Source organism: Hylobates moloch, unplaced genomic scaffold, assembly GCF_009828535.3.
Source record: "Hylobates moloch isolate HMO894 unplaced genomic scaffold, HMol_V3 SCAFFOLD_3, whole genome shotgun sequence".
NCBI classification, from domain to species: Eukaryota; Metazoa; Chordata; class Mammalia; order Primates; family Hylobatidae; genus Hylobates; species Hylobates moloch.
In genome coordinates this window covers 40,595,945-40,620,095 of record NW_026652278.1, presented here as the reverse complement: position 1 = coordinate 40,620,095, position 24,151 = coordinate 40,595,945, and the positions used below count along the sequence as shown (strand labels likewise).

Here is a 24,151-nt window from a genome sequence, read left to right as displayed (position 1 = left end):
TGGCACCAAAACAATATATATACATACACACACACATATATATGCCCCTGCACCCCTCCACACACACCCCAGGTTGCGCTGTAGGGACAAGGACGAGTGAGTCCTGAGGCATTTGGAACCCTTGAATGGGACACACGAAGCCCAAAACGCAACAATGTAGATTGACAAGAGTCGTCGGGCAAACTCGGGGGAGGGAGGGAAGGATGTGCAGGGAAGGATGAATTCGGTCCTTGAGACCGGAAAGGTGCTCGTGGGTATCCGCTTCTGGAGGCTTAGGACGTCTTTATGAAGCCTAGGGCAGCAGTGGAACTGCCATCTTTGGAAGGATACCTGACGTGGTAGATCAGAGAGCCGGGAAAGGTGGGGCGCTGTCGGAGAATCTCGGCTGCGCTATCCCTCGTGGGCTTTTGTGATGCCAACGCAGGCGTCGACGACTGCAGTTTCCCTGAAATAGTCGGAGCAAAGGAGAGCAAAGCCCAGTTCTTTCACCTTGGAGTGGCGAGAGAAGGGCACTTAGAAGCTCGAGGGTGGGGACCGCAGAGGGAGCCAGCGGCCGGGGGTGGGTCAGGAGCGCTGCGGGGCGCAAGACCGGGTCAGTTCTGCGCGTTGGGTTCGCCCACTTTCTGAGCGCCTGCGAAGAGCGGGGAAGGTCTGGCGCGAACCCGCAGGCCCCTCCCGAGGACGCGCGCGGGGCGAGCCCCCAGCCCAGCTCGAGCGCCCCAGCGCCTGCCACTCCCTACTCAGTGCCCCTCCGTGAGCGCGCCGCTGCCCACCGCCTCCAATCACCACTCTGCGTGGAGCGCTTTAAATATGCAAAGACACGTCACGTTGTGTGAACTGGGATCGGTCCGTAGGGAGGGAGCCAATATCTATATAAACGTGTCCAGCGTGGGCCAAGAAGGGTTAAACGACTGGAGGAGGGAGAGGTGGGGCGGGGGTCTGCAGACCAGGTTGGCAACACTGGTGAGTTGCTCTTCTTTCGCCGTCCTTCGCTGCTTCTATCCAAAGGGTGCTGAGCCCGGGAGGAGGTGGGAGGTGCCCCGCGGAGCGGGAAGTGAGCGTTCCCGAGGCAGCAGGCACCTTCGAGAGGGACTGGCATTTGGGCCCAGGAGCCAGGAAAAAGTCCTGAGCGTGCCGGCCTCGAGGAAGGCACGTTCCCTAAGGGCGCACGGTCACTGCAGTCTTTCACCGCCCGTCTGTTTTTAGAACAGAGTTCTCGGCTGAGCTTATAAATCTCGGGCTTGGGCCCCAAACCCCAGGCCTTTTGCGGACGGAACAGGTGAGCACTGCGCACTGCTCGCGCCCCGGTTCTTGCGTCCCCTGCTCTCCCTGCGCTCTGAACGGCCTGGCCCCCGCGGGCTCATCATGTTCCCTTGGGGGCTGAGCTGCCTGTCAGTGCTGGGGGCGGCGGGCACTGCTCTCCTGTGCGCCGGCCTGCTGCTCAGCCTGGCCCAGCACCTCTGGACCCTCCGCTGGATGCTGAGCCGGGACCGGGCCTCCACCCTGCCTCTGCCCAAGGGCTCCATGGGCTGGCCCTTCTTCGGCGAAACGCTGCACTGGTTAGTTCAGGTAAGCAGTCCTTCGACCCCGAGCGCTAATACGGTCCCTTCTTCCCCTGGCTCCCACTGGACCCTCCTCAGTCTCAATGCCCATGGGATTTGTAGCCAGTCCCTGCCCATCGCCCACGACCACGGGAAGCGCGCACAACTCTCGCCTTTGCCTTAGCTACTCCGTTCGCTCGAAGGGACCTCAAGTCACTGGAATTCTCCCCAGAGCAACTCCCCGACACGACGCAGGGGGTAAACATAAGGGGTTTTAGGAAGGGGTCTGAGGAGCACGTCCTGCAAGCGTAGAAAAGGAGCCTGGGGCTTGGCTCAGCTGTGAGCCCTTGGGCGCTCACTTCTTCACTCTGAGTCTGTTTCCTCATCTCACCAATAGGAACAGGAGCATGTACATTCCCGTAGAGTAGATGCCAGGCCCATTGGGGATCTTGTTTTGTAAACGCCCCAGCCAGGGACAGGGAGTTGTGATCAAAAGGCAGCTGGGAAGTCTGGGTCAGATCCCAGCCCAGGCCCAGAAGTTCCAGCTCTCCACCCTCCGCCTCGCTCGCAGGGCTCGCGCTTCCACAGTTCTCGCCGAGAGCGCTATGGGACAGTGTTCAAGACGCATCTGCTGGGCAGGCCAGTGATCCGCGTGAGCGGCGCGGAGAACGTGCGCACCATCCTGCTGGGCGAGCACCGCCTGGTGCGCAGCCAGTGGCCGCAGAGTGCGCACATCCTGCTGGGCTCGCACACACTGCTAGGTGCGGTCGGCGAGCTGCACCGGCGGCGGCGCAAGGTGAGTGGAAACCGGAATGGGCCGTAGAAACGTCGGATCCGCGGTCCCCGGCATCTGCCATGGGCCAGGCCGGGGCCGCGGTGTTGGATTCACTGTGAACCCGACCGAGGTCCCTGGTAACCAGCGGGTGGCCTTGGGCGGGTCCGTTACCTTCAGCTTCGGTTTATAAAGTTAGGACTGCGCTAAAAGATTCTTTCATCTCCCATCTTCCGTGGCTGTGATAGCAGAAGCGCTGGAGACTCAGACCTAGAAAGGGGCCAGGGAAGACTTCTTAGAGGAGATGGCAGCTGGAGCCTGGATGGTTGGGAGGGACTGTGTGCATCAGAGCAGAACTGGGGGAAATGGCGAAAGCAAAAGCCAGCAAGTTTAGGTCTGGGCTGCTTAGAAGAGGGAGAAAGGACCGGAACTGGCCTTCTGGCTACTCCGGAATCGCCAAGCAGAGGAGGCCCGACCGCCGCCAGCGCTGATCACGCGCGCTCCCACAGGTCCTGGCGCGCGTGTTCAGCCGCGCCGCGCTGGAGCACTACGTGCCGCGCCTGCAGGGGGCGCTGCGGCATGAGGTGCGCTCCTGGTGCGCGGCGGGCGGGCCGGTCTCAGTCTACGACGCCGCCAAAGCGCTCACCTTCCGCATGGCCGCGCGCATCCTGCTGGGGTTGCGGCTGGACGAGGCGCAGTGCGCCACGCTGGCCCGGACCTTCGAGCAGCTCGTGGAGAACCTCTTCTCACTGCCTCTGGATATTCCCTTCAGTGGCCTGCGCAAGGTACGGCTGCCCCGGCTCCAGACCTTCCTCCGAGGCTCCGCGCTGCGGGCGGGCCTCCCAGACCCAGACGGGACGCCCTCGGCGCACCCCGCGCGTCCGTCACCTCTGCGGGGGTGGGAGGCGTCGTGGCGGTGGCGTGGCGGTGGGCTCTGGGCCTGGCCTCTGTGCTGGTTCGCTGGCGTGACCTGGGGCGGGCCACACGCCCTCCGTGGGACGCGCCTGCCGCGACGCGCTCCAGCCTGAGCAAGCGCGGGCCGCCAGAGTTTGGGGTCTCGGTGGCAGGCGTCCGGCCAGTCGGTCCGACTCCTTCCCATAGCGGCGCCCCTGGGGCCGGCCTCCATCACCTCTTCGGAAGCCCAGATGGCTGCGGAACCGAGGAGAGCGTGAGGGCTGCAGATGAGCCCCGGTCCAGCCCAGCGCCAGCCCCGGACCCAGGGGTGTGGGCGCCAGCTCCACCGGCCCTGGACCCGCTAGGTTTCGGGATCAGAGAACCGCTGCTTCTCCAGACTTCAGAACAATGGGCAGGACCCGGAGGGCAGCTAGGATGCCCCATCCCGCCTTTTGGTCCCCCTGTTCTGGGACTTCCCACTGTTTAATTCCCTGGTTTTCAGTCACCTGCATAAAAATAATATGTGTAAAGGATCATGCTATAGGCTGATCACCGTGGATACATTTTCTGATCTAATCCTCGCAGCCTGCAAAGTGTTATGATTCTCATTTTATTGGCCAAACTTATTTTATTGACTTACCCAAGATCACACCGTTAGTAGGGGCACGAACAGGACTTTAATCTCATCTCCTCTGACTATGGAACTCAAGTGCTGAATTACAGTGCTTTCCCCGGGGGAATGCTTTGCTGCGGCTATTCCCTGAACTCTGGAGAGGCATCCCCTCTTGCCCACGCCCTTACAGAGGCTAATGCTTACAAATCCAATAGTGTCCTCTAAGTCAGAGCTTTGCTGGGTGCATCAAGGTGCCCCAGCCTAAGCCTAGTACAGGGAAAGGGCAATGGGCTGACCCTAGCCGCACTGGGCTCTGTGCCAGGCACGGACATGGACAGTTGTGTGACTCTGGGCAATTGCTTGACCTCTCTGAACTTCAGCATCCTCTCCTCAGGATGACAGTAACTCTGCTGTGGCTCAGAGGGGGATTGTGATAATCAAGACAGAATGATGTTTGTGGACAGTGGACATATCCCCGACCATTTACTGAGCCCAGCCATATGCCAGGCCAGGAACTAAGCTGGGAAGCTGTTAACACAAGGATGTTGGCAGAGCCAGTGCTGAGAAGGTTTTCTGGGTAAGTGGCGGGGCTTGGCCCCCTTAGCCTTCCTGCCCCATCTTTCTTCTCTCCCTGCACATCAGGGCATCTGGGCAAGGGACCAGCTGCATCGGCACCTGGAGGGGGCCATTTCTGAGAAGCTTCACGAGGACAAGGCTGCAGAGCCGGGTGATGCCCTCGACCTGATCATTCACAGTGCAAGGGAGCTGGGCCATGAGCCCTCCATGCAGGAGCTGAAGGTAGGTGCTGACAGGCCGCTCCTTCTCCCCTCTTTTGCATTCCCAGCAGGTCCCTACACCAATGCTGCATCCCCAGAGCCACATCCTGTGTGGCCCCACTTTGAGGCACAGGCAGTCCTCAAGATGAGGGGCAAGAGACCTGGGTTCCAGTAATGACTCAGCCACACTCACTAGCTGTGCAGCCTTCAGCCAGCTGCCACCCTTGTCAGTAGGAGAACTGAAAGCAAGAACCCTAGGCCCATCTTTGCAGGTTTCCGGCCACAAATGGCTCTCTCTCCTTTCCTTCCCCCACTGCCCTTCTCTGCCACTCCATGCCTTTGCCTGTGCTGTCCCCCTGCCTACAAAGCCCTCATTATTCATTTTTTCTACAAACTGTAAGGGGCTCAAGATCAAACTCCACATCCTCAAAGTTCCCTTCTTCCTTCCAAAATCACCTCTCTCCTTCTATGAGCTACCTTGGCACCCGGTACCTCTATCTGTCTGTCTTGTTGCTGTGGATCTCCTGGAGTATTAGGACCCCTCCCCTTGTACACACATCGCACACACAGTGGAGGGGAGGTGGGAAGCTTTGGAATGGCCCCAGGACTTGCTTGAGCACCCAAAAAGGAGTGGAGAAGTTAGGGGGAGGGGAAGTTAAAAATCGGGAGACCTCAATCTTCCATAAGCAACTCCTACTCATCCTTTCTCTGGGCCTCAGTTTCCCACTTTCTACCAGAGACATCCCTGAAGCGTAGGCCTCAGCTTTAGCTTCTTTTCTGAGGTTAGAACTAATAAGAGCATGAGCAATGGGCTCATGAATCCTGGGGGAGCCAGGTGGACAGGGAATGTTCTGGGCTAAGGGGAGTGGAGTAGAAAGGAGAGGACAGGACTGGGGAGGGGTGACAGCACCCTCCAGGTTCTCAGGAAGGGACTCACTGGCCAGGAATCTTCAGTTCTGGGCTGGACATCAGGGGCCAGGCAGGGAGGATGCTGGGGCTCTGGAGTCTCCATCCCAGTTACCCTCTTGTCTGGGGCAGGGCCGGTTAGTGAGCAACCAGATCATTCATTCCACAAATATTATGATGTACCTATTCAGTGCCAGGCTCCACGCTGGGACTGGGAATACAGTGGTGAGCGAAACATAGCCCATGTCCTCGAGGTTCAGGAGGGGAAGGAACACGTTCATCCGGTGATAGCAGGAATCAGTGTATAAAACAAACTGTGGGTGCTGCCAGCAAGGAAAACACTGGGACCTGACAGGGCAGAGGCAGGGCATTGGAGCCTGGAGGATGAAGCCACCAGGCCCCTTGCCTGCCCTTCTTGAGCAGAGCAGACCAGGAAGACATTTAGTGACTCCCTGTGACCATTCCGGTAGGGAGAGGATGAAGCCATGATGCCGGCATTGGTACGAGGCTGGCACTGCTGCTGCAGGTGCCTTTGTTGCACTGCAGCCATTGTCAGGCTGTTCCACTGGGGTTGGCGGCGGCACCACCAGGTGGTTAAGAGCACTGGACTCCTGAGCCCGCCGGCCGGGAGTGCTAGCTGTAGGGACCTTGAGCACTACTCTGGAGCCTCCGTTTTCAACTCCATAAAACAAGAGCAGCAATTGTGCCTCACAGAAGGGAGGTGAGAACCGAATGAGTGAATATGCTTAAAGCACCAAGAAGAGTGCATAGAGTAAGTTCCCACATTCTCTCTGGGAACCATCGCAAGACGGGTAGATAGATCCTAATGTTGCCTGTTGCTATAGCTGACTTTCCCAAATGGCGGACTTGGGATTTAATCGACTTCAAAACCGTACACACAGTCACGGCGGTAATAGCACTTCCCTGCCCCCTGGCTTTTCGCAATAGTAAATTTGGGTGCTTTTCATCTGCACGGGGCCGTCGGGTCAGCGCCCCGGGCGACTCCACCGCGGGAGACTCAGTGCCGCCCGGGGCTGTCTTGCAGGAGTCGGCTGTGGAGCTCCTCTTTGCCGCCTTCTTCACCACGGCCAGTGCCAGCACCTCGCTCGTCCTGCTGCTACTGCAGCACCCGGCGGCCATCGCCAAGATTCGGGAGGAGCTGGTGGCGCAGGGGCTGGGGCGCGCGTGCGGCTGCGCGCCCGGGGCCGCGGGGGGCAGCGAGGGGCCGCCGCCCGACTGCGGCTGCGAGCCCGACCTCAGCCTCGCGGCGCTGGGCCGTCTGCGCTACGTGGACTGCGTGGTCAAGGAGGTGCTGCGCCTCCTGCCGCCGGTGTCCGGGGGCTACCGCACCGCCCTGCGCACCTTCGAGCTCGACGTAAGTGCGCCGTGCCAGCCCATGGCCAGCCTCCTGCCTCCTGCCGCCTGCTGCCTGCCGCCTGCCGCGGCGGCGCCCAGGTGGGAGGAGGGCGGAGGGATTCGGAAGGCGCGGTCTCCTCTTTTGCCCTCAGAGCCTCAGCCTTCCGTCCTATAAAATGGGCTGAGCCTTGTTCCACCTCCCCGGGTTCCCGGCTGAGGGACGCAAAGCCTGGCGAGACGGCAAGGTTAGGGATCTCGTACCCTTCAGCTTTTGGCAGCGGTCCGGAACGGTCAAGTCAATGAGAGCGGAGTTTTAGAATAAAAATACTCTTCTATCCGTGCAGCACCCCGCCCCCCCCCCCCCAGCCAGTGAGTGTGGATGGAGAACAAAGAGGGGTAGAGCACAGGACATACTGGCCCCTCTGGCTCCCTCACAAGATCAAGGAACCCCTCATTGTGACCCGTCCAGGGTTCTAGCTGGGGCCAGATTCCAGGGGAGGGGGGGGATTAAAATACTGAGTAGACGCTTCATCTCTGATCGGGCCAGTTTGGGCTGAGCAAGGTTAAGGTCTAGAACTGACTCCATCTCCGTATGACCTTGGGCAGTTCCCTCTTCACTCTGGGCCTCAGTTTACTCTCTGCAAGGAAGCTGTCTTGGTCCTTTTCAGCTCTGACACTCCATCCAGGTGAGGCCGGGCTGTAGGGGTACACTGGTGGCCTCAGGCACTGGTGCTCTGGCTGTGCCAAACTTCGGGTGTTTGCCTGAAAGGCTGTCGCTGCAGTCCCCTGAGCACCATGCCTGGTGGCTGGGTGGCTCCAGGCAAAGATGGGCATTCCACAGTGAACATTTGTGGCACATTGCGTGCCAGGGTTCAGGAGGCATCAAAGGGACTGGGATTCTACCCTGGAGGGGCTCCACTTGGAGAGGAAGGGGGCCGGGACTGACAGCCTCATCCCACTTGCGGTGTGAAGAGAGTGATCTCTAGTGCTGGATGACACCAACACATTTCGAGAGCTGGAGTTTGAACTGGAGCAGTGAAAGGTTCGGATGGGAGAGCCTATTACAGAGAGAGCAGACTCAGACAAAGGTGGATGTTGAGAAGTGTCTTGAATGCGGAATCAGTCTTGGAATGCAAGCTTCATTCTGCAGGCGCTGGAGTGCCCTACAAGACCTTAGGGAAGCACAGAACCAGGGTGGTGAGCAGAGGACAGGAAAGGGTCTTAGCCACCCTCCAGTTCACAGATGAGAACACTGATGTCTAGAGAGGAGAGAGAGCTCCTGGGATGATTGCAAGATGTTCTGTTCCCCAGTTAGAAACTTTGAGTATTCACCCTGGAACTTGATATGAAGGTAGCAGTGTAGTCAGGGGGGTGGAAGACGTATCAAAAAGCCAAATGGTTGAAAAAGCTAGGAGTGGGCAGAGGGAACATGAAAACTGCCTTTCAGCATTTTAAGGATGGCCAGTTTGATTCTCATGTGCGCCTTCTTAAAGTGTGGTACCAAATCTGAACATTATTGTCCAGCTGATGGATGGGAAGGATGGGAAGTTTTCAGTTCAATGCAAAGAAGAACTCTACCATGGAACTGACCTCGAGGAATTGTCATGTGCATTTCTCCCACTCTAGCAGCTGGGAGGCGTAGCACTAGAATTTAGGTCTCCTCATCTAAGGTCAGAAGAAAAAAAGACAAAACCAAACGAGAACATAACTAATAGTTACCGTTTACTGAACACTCATATGTGCCAAGTCCTTAATTGAATCCTCACCAACAAAGTGGCCATTTTTCCCCTCATTTTTTCAATGAGGAAACTGAGGCTCAGAGAGGCTGCGCATCTAGCCCAAGGTCATACATTTCACCAGTGAAGGAGTTGAGATTGGAATACAGAGCTTTCTCCTGGTTTCCAGGTTAATCGCGGGTTCCTCCTGGTTTTCGGAAGCCTGATGGAAGCACCAGGGTGGAGGGTCAGTTCAGGCCCCCCCCCCCCCCGGTTTCCTGGTGCCTCGTGGTCAGGCTGATCTCCTCGCCTCTCTGCAGGGCTATCAGATCCCCAAGGGCTGGAGCGTGATGTATAGCATCCGGGACACGCACGAGACGGCTGCGGTGTACCGCAGCCCTCCCGAAGGCTTCGACCCAGAGCGCTTCGGCGCAGCGCGCGAAGATTCGCGGGGCGCTTCCAGCCGCTTCCATTACATCCCGTTCGGCGGCGGTGCGCGCAGCTGCCTCGGCCAGGAGCTGGCGCAAGCCGTGCTCCAGCTGCTAGCTGTGGAGCTGGTGCGCACCGCGCGCTGGGAACTGGCCACACCCGCCTTCCCCGCCATGCAGACGGTGCCCATCGTGCACCCAGTGGACGGGCTGCGGCTCTTTTTCCACCCCCTCGCGCCTTCGGTTGCGGGGAATGGGCTATGCCTCTGACATGCTTGCGCTCTAGGACACGGCTTGGCCGGTGGCTGTGGCGCGCACGCAGCGCCACCCATCTGCGGCTCCCCAATGTAGCATCGCGCGCCCACTCGTTCACTCATTCAACAATCTTTGAACAAATGTTCGCCAAACGCGGATGTGTGCCGGACTCGAGGAAGGAGGAGCGCGAGCCACCGCTGCTGCGCCAGAGAAGCATCTAAGCCCATGGGAAGATGCCTTCTGCGCTCCGCGCCCTGAGGAAGGAAAAGGTCGTGAGCCAAGCAGGAATGGAGGGAATAGATAGATCCCCACGAGGTGCTGCTTGGCTTCCCCTTCCCAAGCCAGTCCAGGGAGGGTGCATGGATGGGGGAAGGCGGGGTAGGGGTGGCCGGGGAGTGGGGATATTGCAACTCGGGGACATTGCAGAGAGACCCGACGCACGCGGTGGGACCTGCAACCCTTGTAAGGAAGCGGGCACGCCGTGGGCGTAACCCTGGCCTGGCTTTGGGCCATAGAAAAAACACACAGAGGACGCCCGACGGAAGGCCCTCTGGCAGATGGCGTCTGGCTTCGTGCGCCTTGACCACTCTGCCGGTCTCGGCAGAAACTCGGAACTGTGGGCACTTCCAGGCTCGAAAGGGCTCAAGGTCACCGGATTCTGCTGGCCACTTCTTAAAAGGAAAAATTCCTACCTTAAGAACGCATTTACCCTTGTCATGTATACAGAGGAGAATAGGCACACCAACACGTCTCCAACGCTGGATTATTTTCATGGGAGGTTGAGACTTAATTAGAGAGGTTTGAGATATTTGTACCAAAAATAGGAAGGCCAAGAAATAAAGTGTCTTGGGAGTGGTTGAGTGAGGAGGCTAGGGTTTAGCTGGGCAGCTGCTCCCTGGGGGTAAGGCACTGGGGTGCAGGGTTGGGGAGGCCGGGGAAGGACCCACCCCAGAGTGTACCCAGAGAGGAGCTGGGAGCTGGGCAGCCTGGGGCCTGGGCTGCCCTGACTTCTCTCTGAGTATAACCCCGGAAGCTGGGCTGTGAATTGTCTCCAGGTTTCAGGGACCTTATTTTTATTTTTTTTTTTGAGACAGGGTCTTCCTCTGTGGCCCAGGCTGGAGTGTAGTGGCACAACCAGCTCACTGCCACCTCTGCCTCTCCTGCTCAAGCCGTCCTCCCATCTCAGCCTCCCAAGTAGCTGGGACTACATCACGTGCCACAACGCCTAGCTATTTTTTTTTCTATTTTTAGTAGAGACAGGGTTTCACCATGTCACCCAGGCTGGTCTCAAACTCTTGGGCTTAAGGAATCCATCTGCCTTGGCTTCCCAAAGTGCTGGGGTTAGAGGTGTGACCCACCACGCCCTGGAGTCACTCCTTTCCAGTGACTCCAGTCTAGTCCCTGCGCCCTCACCCCTCCCTGCCATTTCAGGGCCTTCTGGTTTTACGGCTTCACCATCCTCTCTATCACAGAGAAGAAATTGAGGAGCAATCTAGATGACTGACTCACTTGAGAAGCCCAGCAATAGGCTCCTGGACTCCCCAGCCGGTGCTCTCCTCCACCCCCATCCCTTCACTCTTCTGCCCCAACCTCTATTCCTGTGGCCATCAGGTAGGGCTGAACCCTTTGGCCTCCTTTTTGTGATAAGCCCTAGCTTGACTTGAGGACTCTCTCAACCATTCCAGTACAGAGGTTCCAACCAGTGTTTTAAGTCAAAGCCAAAAGCCTCCATGTCATCATTCCCAACAGCCCACTTCAATCCCACCCAGCTTCCAACAGGCCGGGGCAGCTGGACATAAGGGGTGAGCCAGGGAAGTAGCCGCCTAGGCCTGAGCTGACCCCTTAGTGAACCAGAAGAAAGCCAGTGCCCTGACCTCATGCTTAAGGTGGATCCCAGGGCCAGAAGGAAGGGGGACACAGCAGGTGCTTACAGGGTTGGTAGCTCCAGAGTGCAGCAGGCCCTTCCGACCTGGGCTGACGCTGCCATAACCCCCACACAGGGCAATTCATCACCCATTGCCAGTCAAGGGCCTGGCGCCAGGCCTTGAGCTCGGGAGACGCCAGGGGCAGCAAAGGTGGCAGGACGAGGGCCTGCCCTAAGAGTGCTCTTGGAAGCATGGGTTTGGGCAAGAAGGAGAAGGATGCAGGCTTCAGGGTTGATTGTGATTTAGAGAGAGGAGAGAAGAATGGTGTGGGGACCCTCAGAAGCAAGGCTAGTTGAGCTGGTTCCAAGAAGACCTGGTTGACCTGCACTGGGGTCTTGGACTAACTATAAGCCTCTGTAGGGATGGCTCCAGTTTTAGTTTTCCATGGGTACGTCATGCTCAGTAATTTCGAGGGATATCTTAGCTCCTGTTTTAGTAGCTGCAGATTCTCTGGCGAAGGAGCAGAGGAGGTTCCTTCCCTCCTGCACTTGATATGCTCTGGAGGGAGGCAGACAAGAAATAAACTAGCAAACAAAGGGTAAGAATATGTCCAGCGGTGATAAGCGCCGTCATGGAAATAAAACAGGCCTGTGATAGAGAGTGTCTGGGGCTAAATTAGGCTGGATGGGTGGGGGGAACCTTGGAGGAGGTGACATTTGACTTTGGAAGGAACCAGCCAGCGGTGGCCTGGAGGAGGGGTGCCACATGCAGAGGAAACAGCACGTATAGAACTCTGAGACAGGAATGCATGTTCAGAAATGAGAAGGGGGGCTGAAAGGAGAAAAGTGGAGGTGGACTCCTTTGCTGTGACTCCAGTCTAGTCCCTACACCCTCACCCCACCCTACCAGCAAAACAAACAAACAAACAAACAAAAACCGACTCCCCATCCCCGCCTCTTAGCAATAGGGAGGCTGTTTTGTAAACATCTTGGAAACAGGTTGTTTTTCAGTGAACCCACCCCCCTCCCCGCCCACCACCACCCACGAAAGCTTGGCAAGATTCCTAGATCAAAGTTCCTATTGGCCTGGTAATTTATTGGCCCCCCCCGCCCTGCCCCCCTTCAAGATGTTCTTTAATGATCGTTCAGTCTCACATTTAATCCTTTCCTGCCGGACGCCCCCGCCGGCTTCAATGTACAAGATAGATTAAAACGGTTTTTTTCCCTGCGGCAATTTCCAGCCCGCTCATCTTGTGACCCGGCGTGAGCTGAACTTGGCGAGGTGGCCCCGTAGAGTTCACTCGGATGTCACGGTCCGGCCTGCAGGGGTCACAGGCGGGTCAGGCCCGAGGATTGGGAATGGGCCCCAGGTCACGTCCCCATTCGTCGGCTTTGCACACCGGCCGGAGGCGCTGTCCAGAAAGGGGCGGACCCGGGATTTCTGAGAATTACCTCCAGCGCGATTGGCCTGGCTTCCTGCGGTGGCCAGAGGTTGGCTCGCCGTGTTTACAGCCACCAAATCGTTTGCCGGAGACTGAAACCCTGCCCAGAGCCTCTGAAACACTGGGCAGGTTATGGGGAAACGCTGATTCCCCGAAACACTCCCTGTGGCGGCGACTCCGGCTTGGAGCGTCGGTAGGATTGTGCGGGTCCCTCCGACCTCTGCAGATATTTCCTGATACCTCCGGGTTTGGGGACCACCGCGAGAAGGGCAACGCATTTAAGCTCTCAGGAGCAGAGTTTTCCACCTCCAAGGGACGCTTTCCAAGGCGTGCGGCGTGCTTCTGCCAGAGACAGTGTTCAGTTCTAAACAAATGCAGGTCATTCTGTTTCATTTTCGGCGCCGCAGGTGCATTCAGCGCCCAAACCCAGGTAGCGTGTGGCCCTGACTGGTGCCGAGCCGGGAAGCTCTGGCAGGTGGAAAGCAGAGAGCGCAGGTACGCGTCCCGCAGCGTCTGAGCTCCGGGTATTGGCTACAGTAGCAGCTGATTGTAGTTGGGCAAAGTACAGAAGACTTCCCAGTACGGATTCCTTCACCCCTCCCATTAGGGGTCGGCAGAGGCCTGAGTTTAGGGCCGAGCACCCCCTCACCTGGATGAGGACAGTGGCTTTACTCTGGGTGGGACTTGGGAGAGAGGAGGAGGACTACAGTGCCCAGTGTACCGGACACCCAGGTAACGCAGTCTACCGTGCCTGGAGCTGGGAAGAGTAATTGCAACCGGAGCCCCTTTTTGGGAACTCACTACCCTGAGGCTTAGACAGGTCGGGAATGATCGCCTCCCTGTCAAGGAGGAGGAAACAGGCACAGTGATGTGTGGTGACTTGCCCAAGGTCACGCGCAGTAGAGATGGAGCCGGGCCTCGGAGCCAGGACTCCTGGGCTCCCCTTCCTCTTATACGGTCTCTTTATCCTGCCAGGGCTAAGGACCCCCTTCCTTGCTGTCCAGCTGGGGCGCCAAGCCGCAGGGCCCTCAGAATCGGCGAGCTGTGCTCGGATCTCACAGACGGGCACCGATTGCCGAGCCCCAGACGAAGTGCCCCAGGGTCGGGGATCAGGCTTGTGCAGGGTAGCACCTGGGAACCTGAGAGACCTGGAGGCCCTCTTGTATCCTGAAGTAGGACCTTCCAAGACTTCACGAGTCCTGGCCCCCTTGCAGGGGTTGGGGAGCTGGGGATCCCAGATCTGCCTATTGCGCCCGATGCCCCGCGGCTCTCTCTTGGACTCTGGCCCTGGGTTCTTCTGCGCGATCCTTCGGAGACGTCTGGAGGCCTGCTTTATGCATCTCTCTTGGACCTCAGTTTCCCCACCCGTGGGAGGAGGCAGCTAGACGATTCCTGAACGGACTTTCCCTTGCTTCCTCATCACGTGGAAGAGAGCCCACCCGGCGCCTGGAAATGGAAAGCCAGTGAAGGCCGCTTTGGGCCGGGGCAGCGGGTGGGACCGGGCGGGAGAGATTCCAAAGAGACCGCCGGGAAGGCTAGAGCTTGGAATTCCGGCTCCTCGGAGTCCTGGCCCTCCCCCCACCGCCGCCTCGGAGCTCAGCACACCTTGGATGGGGGAGGCGGGCAGCTCCTAGCCCCGCACCCCAGGAGGCGCGCTCGGAGGGAAGCCGCCACCGCGCCGCCTCTGCCTCGGCGCGGAACAAACGGTTAAAGATTTTGGGCAGCGCCTCGCGGGGGGAGGAGCCAGGGGCCCAATCCGCAATTAAAGATGAACTTTGGGTGAACTAATTGTCTGACCAAGGTAACGTGGGCAGCAACCTGGGCCGCCTATAAAGCGGCAGCGCCGTGGGGTTTGGAGCGCTGGCGGCGGCGGCAGGTGGCGCGGGAGGTCGCGGCGCGCCATGGGGCTCCCGGCGCTGCTGGCCAGTGCGCTCTGCACCTTCGTGCTGCCGCTGCTGCTCTTCCTGGCTGCGATCAAGCTCTGGGACCTGTACTGCGTGAGCGGCCGCGACCGCAGTTGTGCCCTCCCATTGCCCCCCGGGACTATGGGCTTCCCCTTCTTTGGGGAAACCTTGCAGATGGTACTGCAGGTAAGGGAGCGTGGGGCGGGACAGGCTGCTTCCCCAGAGCCCGGCGCGGCTCTGGGCTTCTGCTGAAGTCGGGTAGGCACCCCCGGGAGGCAGGCTATTGCGGCTAGAGCAGGGCTGGCGGGAGGCGCGGCGCTCCCCGGCGCCCCCTCATGCCCGCTTCTCTCCTCGGCCTTCCTCGCACAGCGGAGGAAGTTCCTGCAGATGAAGCGCAGGAAATACGGCTTCATCTACAAGACGCATCTGTTCGGGAGGCCCACCGTGCGGGTGATGGGCGCCGACAACGTGCGGCGCATCTTGCTCGGCGAGCACCGACTGGTGTCGGTCCACTGGCCAGCGTCGGTGCGCACCATTCTAGGATCTGGCTGCCTCTCTAACCTGCACGACTCCTCGCACAAGCAGCGCAAGAAGGTGGGGGCAGGAGGCAACGGCTGGACAGGGAGGGGGACCCCATTTATGAGAGGAATTCCGGCTGATGGATGCTGGGCGCGGGCTAGCAGCTTGAGGTGGGCTAGGACCCTCTGCCAGCTCCAGGTTAGCTTTCCGAGCTCGGAGAGTGCCATGTGTCTGGCAGGACTGGGGTGTCTGGAAGGGGACGGCGGTAGACGAGTGGGGCGGATGGAGGCTTTTAACGCTGTCCCCTCCTCGGGGCTCAGGTGATTATGCGGGCCTTCAGCCGCGAGGCACTCGAGTGCTACGTGCCGGTGATCACCGAGGAAGTGGGCAGCAGCCTGGAGCAGTGGCTGAGCTGTGGCGAGCGCGGCCTCCTGGTCTACCCCGAGGTGAAGCGCCTCATGTTCCGAATTGCCATGCGCATTCTACTGGGCTGCGAACCCCAACTGGCGGGCGACGGGGACGCCGAGCAGCAGCTTGTGGAGGCCTTCGAGGAAATGACCCGGAATCTCTTCTCGCTGCCCATCGACGTGCCCTTCAGCGGGCTGTACCGGGTAAGGGCGGCAAACGGGCTGCGGACTAGGGGCGCGGGTCCTGGGCGTCTGCTCACCGCCGCGCGCTCTCTGCGCTCAGGGCATGAAGGCGCGGAACCTCATTCACGCGCGCATCGAGCAGAACATTCGCGCCAAGATCTGCGGGCTGCGGGCATCCGAGGCGGGCCGGGGCTGCAAAGACGCGCTGCAGCTGTTGATCGAGCACTCGTGGGAGAGGGGAGAGCGGCTGGACATGCAGGTGAGTGACAGCTTCAGACCAGGCACTGCGGAGTTTGGACCCCTGGCTTTCCAAGCGGGGTTCCTGGGGCCCCCAAAGCGCGCGCCTGGGGCCCAGCTTTCTAGAGTGGGCGGCCAGCTCAGACTACAGCGATGGAATCCCGAAGGCTGAGACACCGGGTCGGGAGAGCTGCGGAAGGGGCTGCGGTGGAACTGGGAACATCCCCTAGCCTTTCCAGGTTTCAAAGGGAAAGTTGGAATTTGCAAAAATATTAATAAAGAACCTTGCGATATTAATAAAACTAAGACTTTAACTCAGGAGTTTCCGGTAGAGTGGGGTCGTACAATCGCCTTACTGCTCTAGCTGAACTAAAGGGACGTTGCATTTTGTTTAAACGTATTGCTTTCCTTGACTGTCAGCAAAACATTTAGCCCTTCTAGTCTTCCCTCCAGAACTCTCAGTTCGATTCTGAGTAATCCTTCTGTCAAACCGCAGGCAGACTTGTGAGAACGTGGGTCTTACTCTATTCTTAGGCACTAAAGCAATCTTCAACCGAACTCCTCTTTGGAGGACACGAAACCACGGCCAGTGCAGCCACATCTCTGATCACTTACCTGGGGCTCTACCCACATGTTCTCCAGAAAGTGCGAGAAGAGCTGAAGAGTAAGGTAGGGAGACTGGGGCTGGGGGTGTCCTTATTAGCTTAGGAAATTCAGCTGCTCCCTAGCCAACTTCCGAATAAGTCAGTGTGCTGCCTTCATGGAGTATTTTGAAAGTGCAGGGCCCAGGGTGCCCCAGTGTGGGCCAGTGGGCAGAATTAGCTTTGTGAATAAACAGGATGGAGTCTTGAGCTGTGATCCCACTTGGGCAGGATTTGACCTTGTATTCCTACCCCTCCTCCACCTTTTGCTGAACCTTGGAGATTCTCAGATAGGTTCCACTTTCTTGAATTGGTGTGTCCAAGGGCATACATAGTGTGAATAGCTGATTAGTGTGGGTGGTTGTGGTGAGTGTGGGGTGGGGGGGTGCGGGGAGAAACTTGGCCCTTCTAACTGGTGAGCAGCATTCTCTTGGGACTGTAGATAGATAGTGGATTTGGGCAGGCAAATAGCCATTAGCTGCTGTTTCCCCCTCCCAGTCTCTCCCATCATGGGGCCCTTTGGGTTTAGTCTCCACTTAAGCCCTGTTTACGTCTGCTGGGCTGATTTTATTGGAGCACAAAATAACTGTTCACCTCTGTATGACTGTTTTGATAGGGTTTACTTTGCAAGAGCAATCAAGACAACAAGTTGGACATGGAAATTTTGGAACAACTTAAATACATCGGGTGTGTTATTAAGGAGACCCTTCGACTGAATCCCCCAGTTCCAGGAGGGTTTCGGGTTGCTCTGAAGACTTTTGAATTAAATGTAAGTTAAAATTCTCTTCTTTCTCCCTTTTGTTGTGGTTTAAAAACTCCTCTTTCTTCCCTATGCTGTGGCTGCAATTCTTATGCTTTTGATAATTGTTCTGCCCTATATGGAGATGTGTTTCAGCAACCTGGATCCACCTCTCTCTTTCTACCTCTCCCTTGCTTTTAGCTCATAATTTCCCCCAAAGATACCGGTGACTGCTTTTTGTTGTTGAAAGTTAAATTCCAGTTTGTCAGCCCTTGGAGTTTCATAATCTTTTGCAGGGATACCAGATTCCCAAGGGCTGGAATGTTATCTACAGTATCTGTGATACTCATGATGTGGCAGAGATCTTCACCAACAAGGAAGAATTTAATCCTGACCGATTCATGCTGCCTCACCCAGAGGATGCATCCAGGTTCAGCTTCATTCCATTTGGAGGAGGCCTTAGGAGCTGTGTAGGCAAAGAATTTGCAAAAATTCTTCTCAAAATATTTACAGTGGAGCTGGCCAGGCATTGTGACTGGCAGCTTCTAAATGGACCTCCTACAATGAAAACCAGTCCCACCGTGTATCCTGTGGACAATCTCCCTGCAAGATTCACCCATTTCCATGGGGAAATCTGATGAGCTTGAATGCTCAAACCTGAGACTTATTGGAAGTGTACATATGAGTTTTTAAGGAGTGTTGTGTTGACTTTATATTTAATTTCTAAATGTATATTATAATATTTATGTGTTTTGACTATACTACCACAATCTTTAAATATTAAAATAATGAATTTGTATCATTTCCAAATAAAGTAAAATTTGAAGGTACTTTTCTGGTATTTTAAGATTCCTGTTGGGTAAAACTCACCAGTTTAATACTTTCTTAGTGTATTTAACCAGATTTTACCATGCCTACCTGGGCTTATTTGTCATCTGTGCATCTCTGCTTTCTGTGAGAAGAAATCTTAGCTGTTTTTTATGTTAACAGTTATTAGAAAATATATGTCTGTGTGTGTTATTCCGGATGTATCTCTGTAAATTCTTATACAGTCATTTAGATTCCTTATTTGGAAAATTGATCCAAGTTAATTTAAATTTTTTTTGGTTTGCTGTACTTTAGGGAAAGATGAACCTGAAAAGGTAACACTCAGAACTGTCACTCTAACCTCTCCAGCTCATCTAACATGTCATAAACATAATAAATCTGTGTTGTCCAATAGTGCCAGAACTGTTCTCTGAAGTTACGGTTTTAGATAACACAAAGCCAGTCATCCAGTTATGGACAGTTCTTGAGTAAAATGAGACCAGAAATCATTGGCGTGTCACCTTTACTTAGAAGTTGCATATGGAAACAGTATTAGGAAAGGCACATCTCTGGTTTAGATAAGCTGAGCCCAGGTTTTCTTTATTCAAAATGAGGCAGGAGGAGCAGATTTAGCAAACTGACAGATAAAGTTTTTATCTATCCCAGGCAATAGGGTGTGAGCCTGACATGACTGATAAAATGGCCCAGTCATGACCCTGTGAACCTTGGCTAACCTCCGTGAAAGCGCAGTTTTGTCACATTTCTGACCCTGGCATAGCCACGGTCTGAACTGAAGGCCAGACTCTCAATCCAGAAAGGTTAGCCCCGGTGACTTGCTTATGCAAGCACATTTTCAGTGTTGGAATGGCACAATCTGTTCATTGAACCTCTGATGACTTGTAGGTTTTAAACTTTACATTTTTCATTACGATTTTAGAATTTGGCAATACTGCAGAAACCAGGTGGTCTAAATAGGTGTTTGAAAAGTGTTCTGTCTACAGTTACGTATTCTACCTGACTGTAGTTTTTTAGGTAGAACTTGGGTTGTTCTTATTGTTGGACTGCTCTGAATTTTAAAGGATGTTTATGTAATAACTCATAATGCCTTATAATGCCATTAAAAAATGAGACATTTCAGGCTATGTAGTTTCAGCCAAAGCTTTAGTGTACTATAGTGTGCAGAGATGACTCTTCTACCCCTCACATTTGTCCTGGACATTTCCAGCTAGGAGCATGCTAGACTGAGGGCATAATTATTTCAGATAATTTCTACAAAGGCATTTTTAAATTTTATTTTATTTTATTTTATTTTATTTATTTTTTGAGACAGAGTCTCATTCTGTCACCCAGGCTGGAGTGTAGTGGCACAATCTTGGCTCACTGCAACCTCTGCCTCCTGGGTTCAAGTGATTCACCTGCCTCAACCTCCCAAGTAGCTGGGATTATATGTGCACACCACCATGCCTGGCTAATTTTTGTGTTTTTGGTAGAGACGGGGGTTCCACCATGTTGGCCAGGGTGCTCTTGAACCCCTGACCTCAGGTGATCCACCCACCTTGGCCTCCCAGAGTGTTGGGATTACAGGCATGAACCACTGCACCCGGCACAAAGCCATTTTAAAACATTTTTTTTTTTTTTTTTTGAAATAGCCTTGCCCTGTAGCCCAGGCTGGAGTGCAGTGGTACAATCTCAGCTCACTGCAACCTCCACCTTCCGGGTTCAAGTGATTCTTGTGCCTCAGCCACTTGAGTAGCTGGGACTACAGGCGCATGCCACCATGCCTGGCTAATTTTTGTATTTTGGGTAGAGATGGGGTTCCACCACACTGGCCAGGCTGGTCTCGAACTCCTAACCTCAAGTGATTCATCTGCCTTGGCCTCCCAAAGTGCTGGGATTACAGGTATGAGCCACTGTGCCCCACCTAAAAGAGTTTTAATACTTTTCATTCTTCTGGAGGACAGCTGGCTGTCCTAGGACAGCACTATCTTCGCTGACTTAGTGGCTGTTTCTCTGTGAATGTAGTGCGGTTGGAAATCTGAGCCATCTTAACATATTATTCATTTTCTAATCTGGGGAGCTTCGAGGAAAGTGCTTCTGGTTTGCATTTCCCAGGGCTAGATTTAGCCCAATTATCCTGATCAGTTACAGAGTAGCAAAGAATTCATCTTGGAAATACGTTAAAAACACAATCTTTGATCATGTGCTTTGTGCAGAGGAAAGGCAGTCTGGAAGCATGTGAGCAAGGCTGCTGTCTTGGACAATGGGCCTGGGTCACATCTCTCTGGGTCAAGTATGTTTTATGGCACAGGCACCTCTGGGCTGGTGTCCACGTGATGGAGAAATGATGTAGATTTGGCCAAAACTGTGGAAGGAGGGGACATGACTCCTCTTGGACTCACTCTGGGCTCCTAGCAGCATGGTGTAGCGATAGGGGTGCTGTGCTGTCCAGGGCTGCTGCGGGTGGGCGACCAAGCTGGTGCCCTCTGCTTCCCCTTGCGCAATGCCCTTTGCCCTTGCTGCCTCCCATGTTCTCTTCAATCAGGACTGTGGTGCCACCAACGACAGACCACTGTCAGGACTGAGATGTGAAAGCCTGAGGCTTCAGCATTCAGAGGGATTGGAGCCTTTACCTAGCAAGGTCCTTGGAGGCCCAGAGAGAGACTGTAGTTTTCCTGGGGCCACACAGGGAGCGGCAGAACCAGGAAAGACCTCCAGATGCCATTTTTTTTCTTTCTTTTTTTAAACAGCTAATAACACTTGCCCGATTTCTTTCTAACTCGCTGTTGCCAGACATAATCCAGGGGTCTCAACTCCCTAGCTTCCTTTTACGTCCCCTGCTACCACTCCCGTGCCAGCACAGATCAATTCTCTTGCAGGTCCCCAGAGGTGGTTGGTGAAATGGGGGCGCTGAGAGGAGGTGGCTGCTCCCCGAGACTCCGTCTCCTGTTGGGGTTTCAGTGCTTTTTGCACCGTGTTACTCTCCAGAGATCCACAAGGGGGCGGGCTTCTCCCTTCTATGCCAGGCTCAGAGGCCAGTGGTTTTCCCCACCAGTGTCCACGAATTCCAGTGTCCAAGACTCTGGCCCAGGGCTTGCTTTTACCCCGGACAGTGAGAAGCTACAGGCCACCCAGGGCTTAGCAAGTACTTAGCACCAGGTCTGGTCAAGGCTGCCTGGCCCCTCTGGAAGGGGTCATCCCAAGCTGGGCTGACCTGCGTGTCTTTCAGTTCCTGAAGCAGCCGCCAACCCTTGGTGGTCTATGGGGTCAGCGGCCCAGGTTTCCAGCATTGCCCCCACACTGCCCACGTGTGGCTTATGTTGCTTTCACTCCACCTGGAAAATCGCTCTCAATTTTGAGGGAGCAGGGAGCACAGTTTCCAAAGAACGCGGGCAAACTAGTCAGCGTTCAGATGACCGCAACCAGGTGCGGGAGCCACCGCACAAAAGCACCTAGGGAGGAACGAGGGACGTATAGGGAGGTTGCGGTGGCTCCTTTAGACAGTTAAGGGGCTGCTGTAGTAAACACAGGTTCAGACCCGTTCTGAGGGACAGAGCATGCGCTTAGGAGGGTAAAGTAGGAGAGAGATGCTGGCGCCATATAAGGAAAACATTCTGAGACAACTCCAGCCCTTTGGTGATGAAACAGGCTACCCTGTGAGAGTGAGACAGTGAGCTCCCTGTCAACAGAGGCAGCCAAATACTAAGCTGGATACCTAAGCCGCCACAGAGATCAAGACATGGAGGGTGAGCTTGAGTTAGATGACCCCCCAACCCCCTTCCAAAACTAAACAGTTGTGAATCTCCAAAATGTGATTCTGTATTAATTCAGTTCCTCAGACACCCACTTTGAAATGCCCCGGGCTGTGGAGATGGGACAGCCCCACGTCCTATTCCAGCGGCATTCGGCAGTCTTTGGTGATCATTCTCCCAAACCTCAGAGGCAGATGTGGAGGTGGGAGCCCAGATATGTGACCTCAGAAAGGCACCAAGTGCCCTGTGTTGACTGCCCAGGGACCTCTCCCCTGCCCTGTGACTTGGTGTTTTCTGCTCCAGGTCCTGTGTCTGCTCCAACCATCCCTAGTCCCCGCAAAATGCCCATGCTGACCGTTCGCTTGACCTGGCCTCTGGGGTCACATCCTGCTCCCCTGCCCAGTCCTTCCCGGGTCCCCATAATCCCATGCACTGACATTGTCCTCTACCCATCCCAGCTGTCCTTTACCTCCACCTCCTGAAACGTGCTGGAAGGCAGGAACTGTGTCTCATTGTTCTAATCTTATACATTTAGTCCATTTTCATATACCTCTCCAGCCTCTCCTGGAATGTACACGTAGTAGGTGTTCTCTGGAAGAAAAAGCTTCTTGGGGCCAATTGACACCATTTACCTTAGGTTTCTCCAGCTTACATGGTGCCATGTTTTTCTTTGAAAAGTGAAACTTTCATCCTTGAAAAATCTCAGTGGCCGCAAGCATACACGACTGTGGTTTAACAGCGTGTCACATTCCTGAAACCGACGCTCCACGGGTATTTGACCAAACAAGCTTTCCTTCCTTTGAAGTAGAGTCAACTGGAGTTAGAACCCTGGGACAGGGATGAAGACTCAGCCTGGGACTGCATGGTGGGTTTTCTGGGTGAGACATATCATGTTGCAATATTCATAACCACGCACCCTCAGCACAGAAGCTGCCCCACACTGTGAGATTTCTCACTGCTGCTCAGCCCTCCCTGGTACGATGAGGAGTTAGAAACCTGTTCACGCGTTTAGGATGGTAGATGCTTCAGGATGTTTGTTTGTTTGTTTTGTTTTGTTTCGTCACCAGGCTGGAGTGCAGTGGCACGATCTCAGCTCACAGCAACCTCCACCTCCCAGGTTCAAGTGATTCTCCTGCCTCAACCTCCCCAGTAGCTGGGACTACAGGCATGCTCCACCACGCCCAGCTAATTTTTGTATTTTTAGTAGAGATGGGATTTCACCATGTTAGTGAGGATGGTCTCAATCTCTTGACATCGTGATCCGCTTGCCTCGGCCTCCCAGAGTGCTGGGATTACAGGCGTGAGCCACCGCGCCGGCCCTGCTTCAAGATTTTTATCTGAAGTCACTAATGGGTTCACTTAAATGCATTGTGAAAAGAGGACCAGGCGCGGTGGCTCACGCCTGTAATCCCAGCACTTTGGGAGGCCGAGGCGGGCGGATCATGAGGTCAGGAGATCGAGACCACGGTGAAACCCCGTCTCTACTAAAAATACAAAAAAATTAGCCGGGCGTGGTGGCGGGCGCCTGTAGTCCCAGCTACTCAGTGAGGCTGAGGCAGGAGAATGGCGTGAACCCGGGAGGCGGAGCTTGCAGTGAGCCGAGATTGCGCCACTGCACTCCAGCCTGCCTGGGCGACAGAGTGAGACTCTGTCTCAAAAACATAAATAAATAAATAAAAGAGGACCAGGTGCTTTGCTTATAATAGATATGTGACAAAACAAATTTGTTAAGTACAGCCAAATCAATTCATTGACTGGTTCATTAAGTACAGCCATATTGTCATCCAACACAACAATGACTTAATGACAGACGGGGGCATTCAGTATTCCAAAATTGAAAGCTCATTTAATGTCAGGTAGTCACAGACTTTTAGAGCCATAAAGGAGGACAGGTCATCTGGCCCCTCAGTTTACAGCTGAGAAATCCTAGGTTGAAAGAAATTTTAGGTTACAACAGAGAATGTGCCCAGCACACTGTAGGACTTGACCCTGCTCTCAGTTAAAAAAAACAAAAACAAAAACAACTGTATCGTTTACTTATATACATGTCAGGGGAAAAAATGCAGGTGAGCAGACTATTTGAGACCAAATAGTTCTTATTTGTCATGATACTACTGAGAGTGTGTGGACTCTGGGAGGTGTTTTGAGAACTTGGAATTTTGTGGCCTCAGAGAATTTGACACAAAACCTGGCGGAAGGTACAGATTGCTGGCATTTATGGTGGATGTGGGGGCTGAGGTCTTCAAGTTGGTAGAGCTCAACTTTCAGATCGTTTGAGCCCCTTCTACTGAACAGAAGATAATGGGTTTTAAAGGCAAAAGCACTTACTTGTGAGAAACAGAGGTTCTCAGACTTTATGAGGCATCAGAATCATCCAGAGGGCTGGCTTAAACAAAGATGATT

General features: G+C 54.9%; 1 protein-coding gene across 3 annotated transcripts; it reads left to right on the top strand.

Moving 5' to 3' along the window:
- Window positions 1-1,230: 1,230 nt before the first annotated feature.
- LOC116457442 (cytochrome P450 26A1) lies at window positions 1,231-18,413 on the top strand. 3 transcript variants are annotated; one of them, XM_058436203.1, is made up of 10 exons: window positions 1,231-1,569; window positions 2,113-2,337; window positions 2,823-3,098; window positions 4,463-4,618; window positions 14,836-15,060; window positions 15,306-15,596; window positions 15,676-15,834; window positions 16,347-16,481; window positions 17,070-17,222; window positions 17,489-18,109. In XM_058436203.1, exons 1-10 carry the CDS (start codon window positions 1,366-1,368, stop codon window positions 17,828-17,830), a joined length of 2,166 nt encoding a protein of 721 aa, XP_058292186.1. In that variant the 5' UTR covers window positions 1,231-1,365; the 3' UTR covers window positions 17,831-18,109. The 3 variants fall into 3 exon arrangements, with proteins under 3 accessions (XP_058292186.1, XP_031992512.1, XP_031992515.1); XM_032136624.2 differs by lacking the exons at window positions 1,231-1,569; window positions 2,113-2,337; window positions 2,823-3,098; window positions 4,463-4,618 and adding an exon at window positions 14,422-14,652 and having other exon boundaries at window positions 17,489-18,413; XM_032136621.2 differs by lacking the exons at window positions 14,836-15,060; window positions 15,306-15,596; window positions 15,676-15,834; ... (1 more) ...; window positions 17,070-17,222; window positions 17,489-18,109 and adding exons at window positions 6,548-6,877; window positions 8,894-9,288.
- The last annotated feature ends 5,738 nt before the right edge of the window (window positions 18,414-24,151 follow it).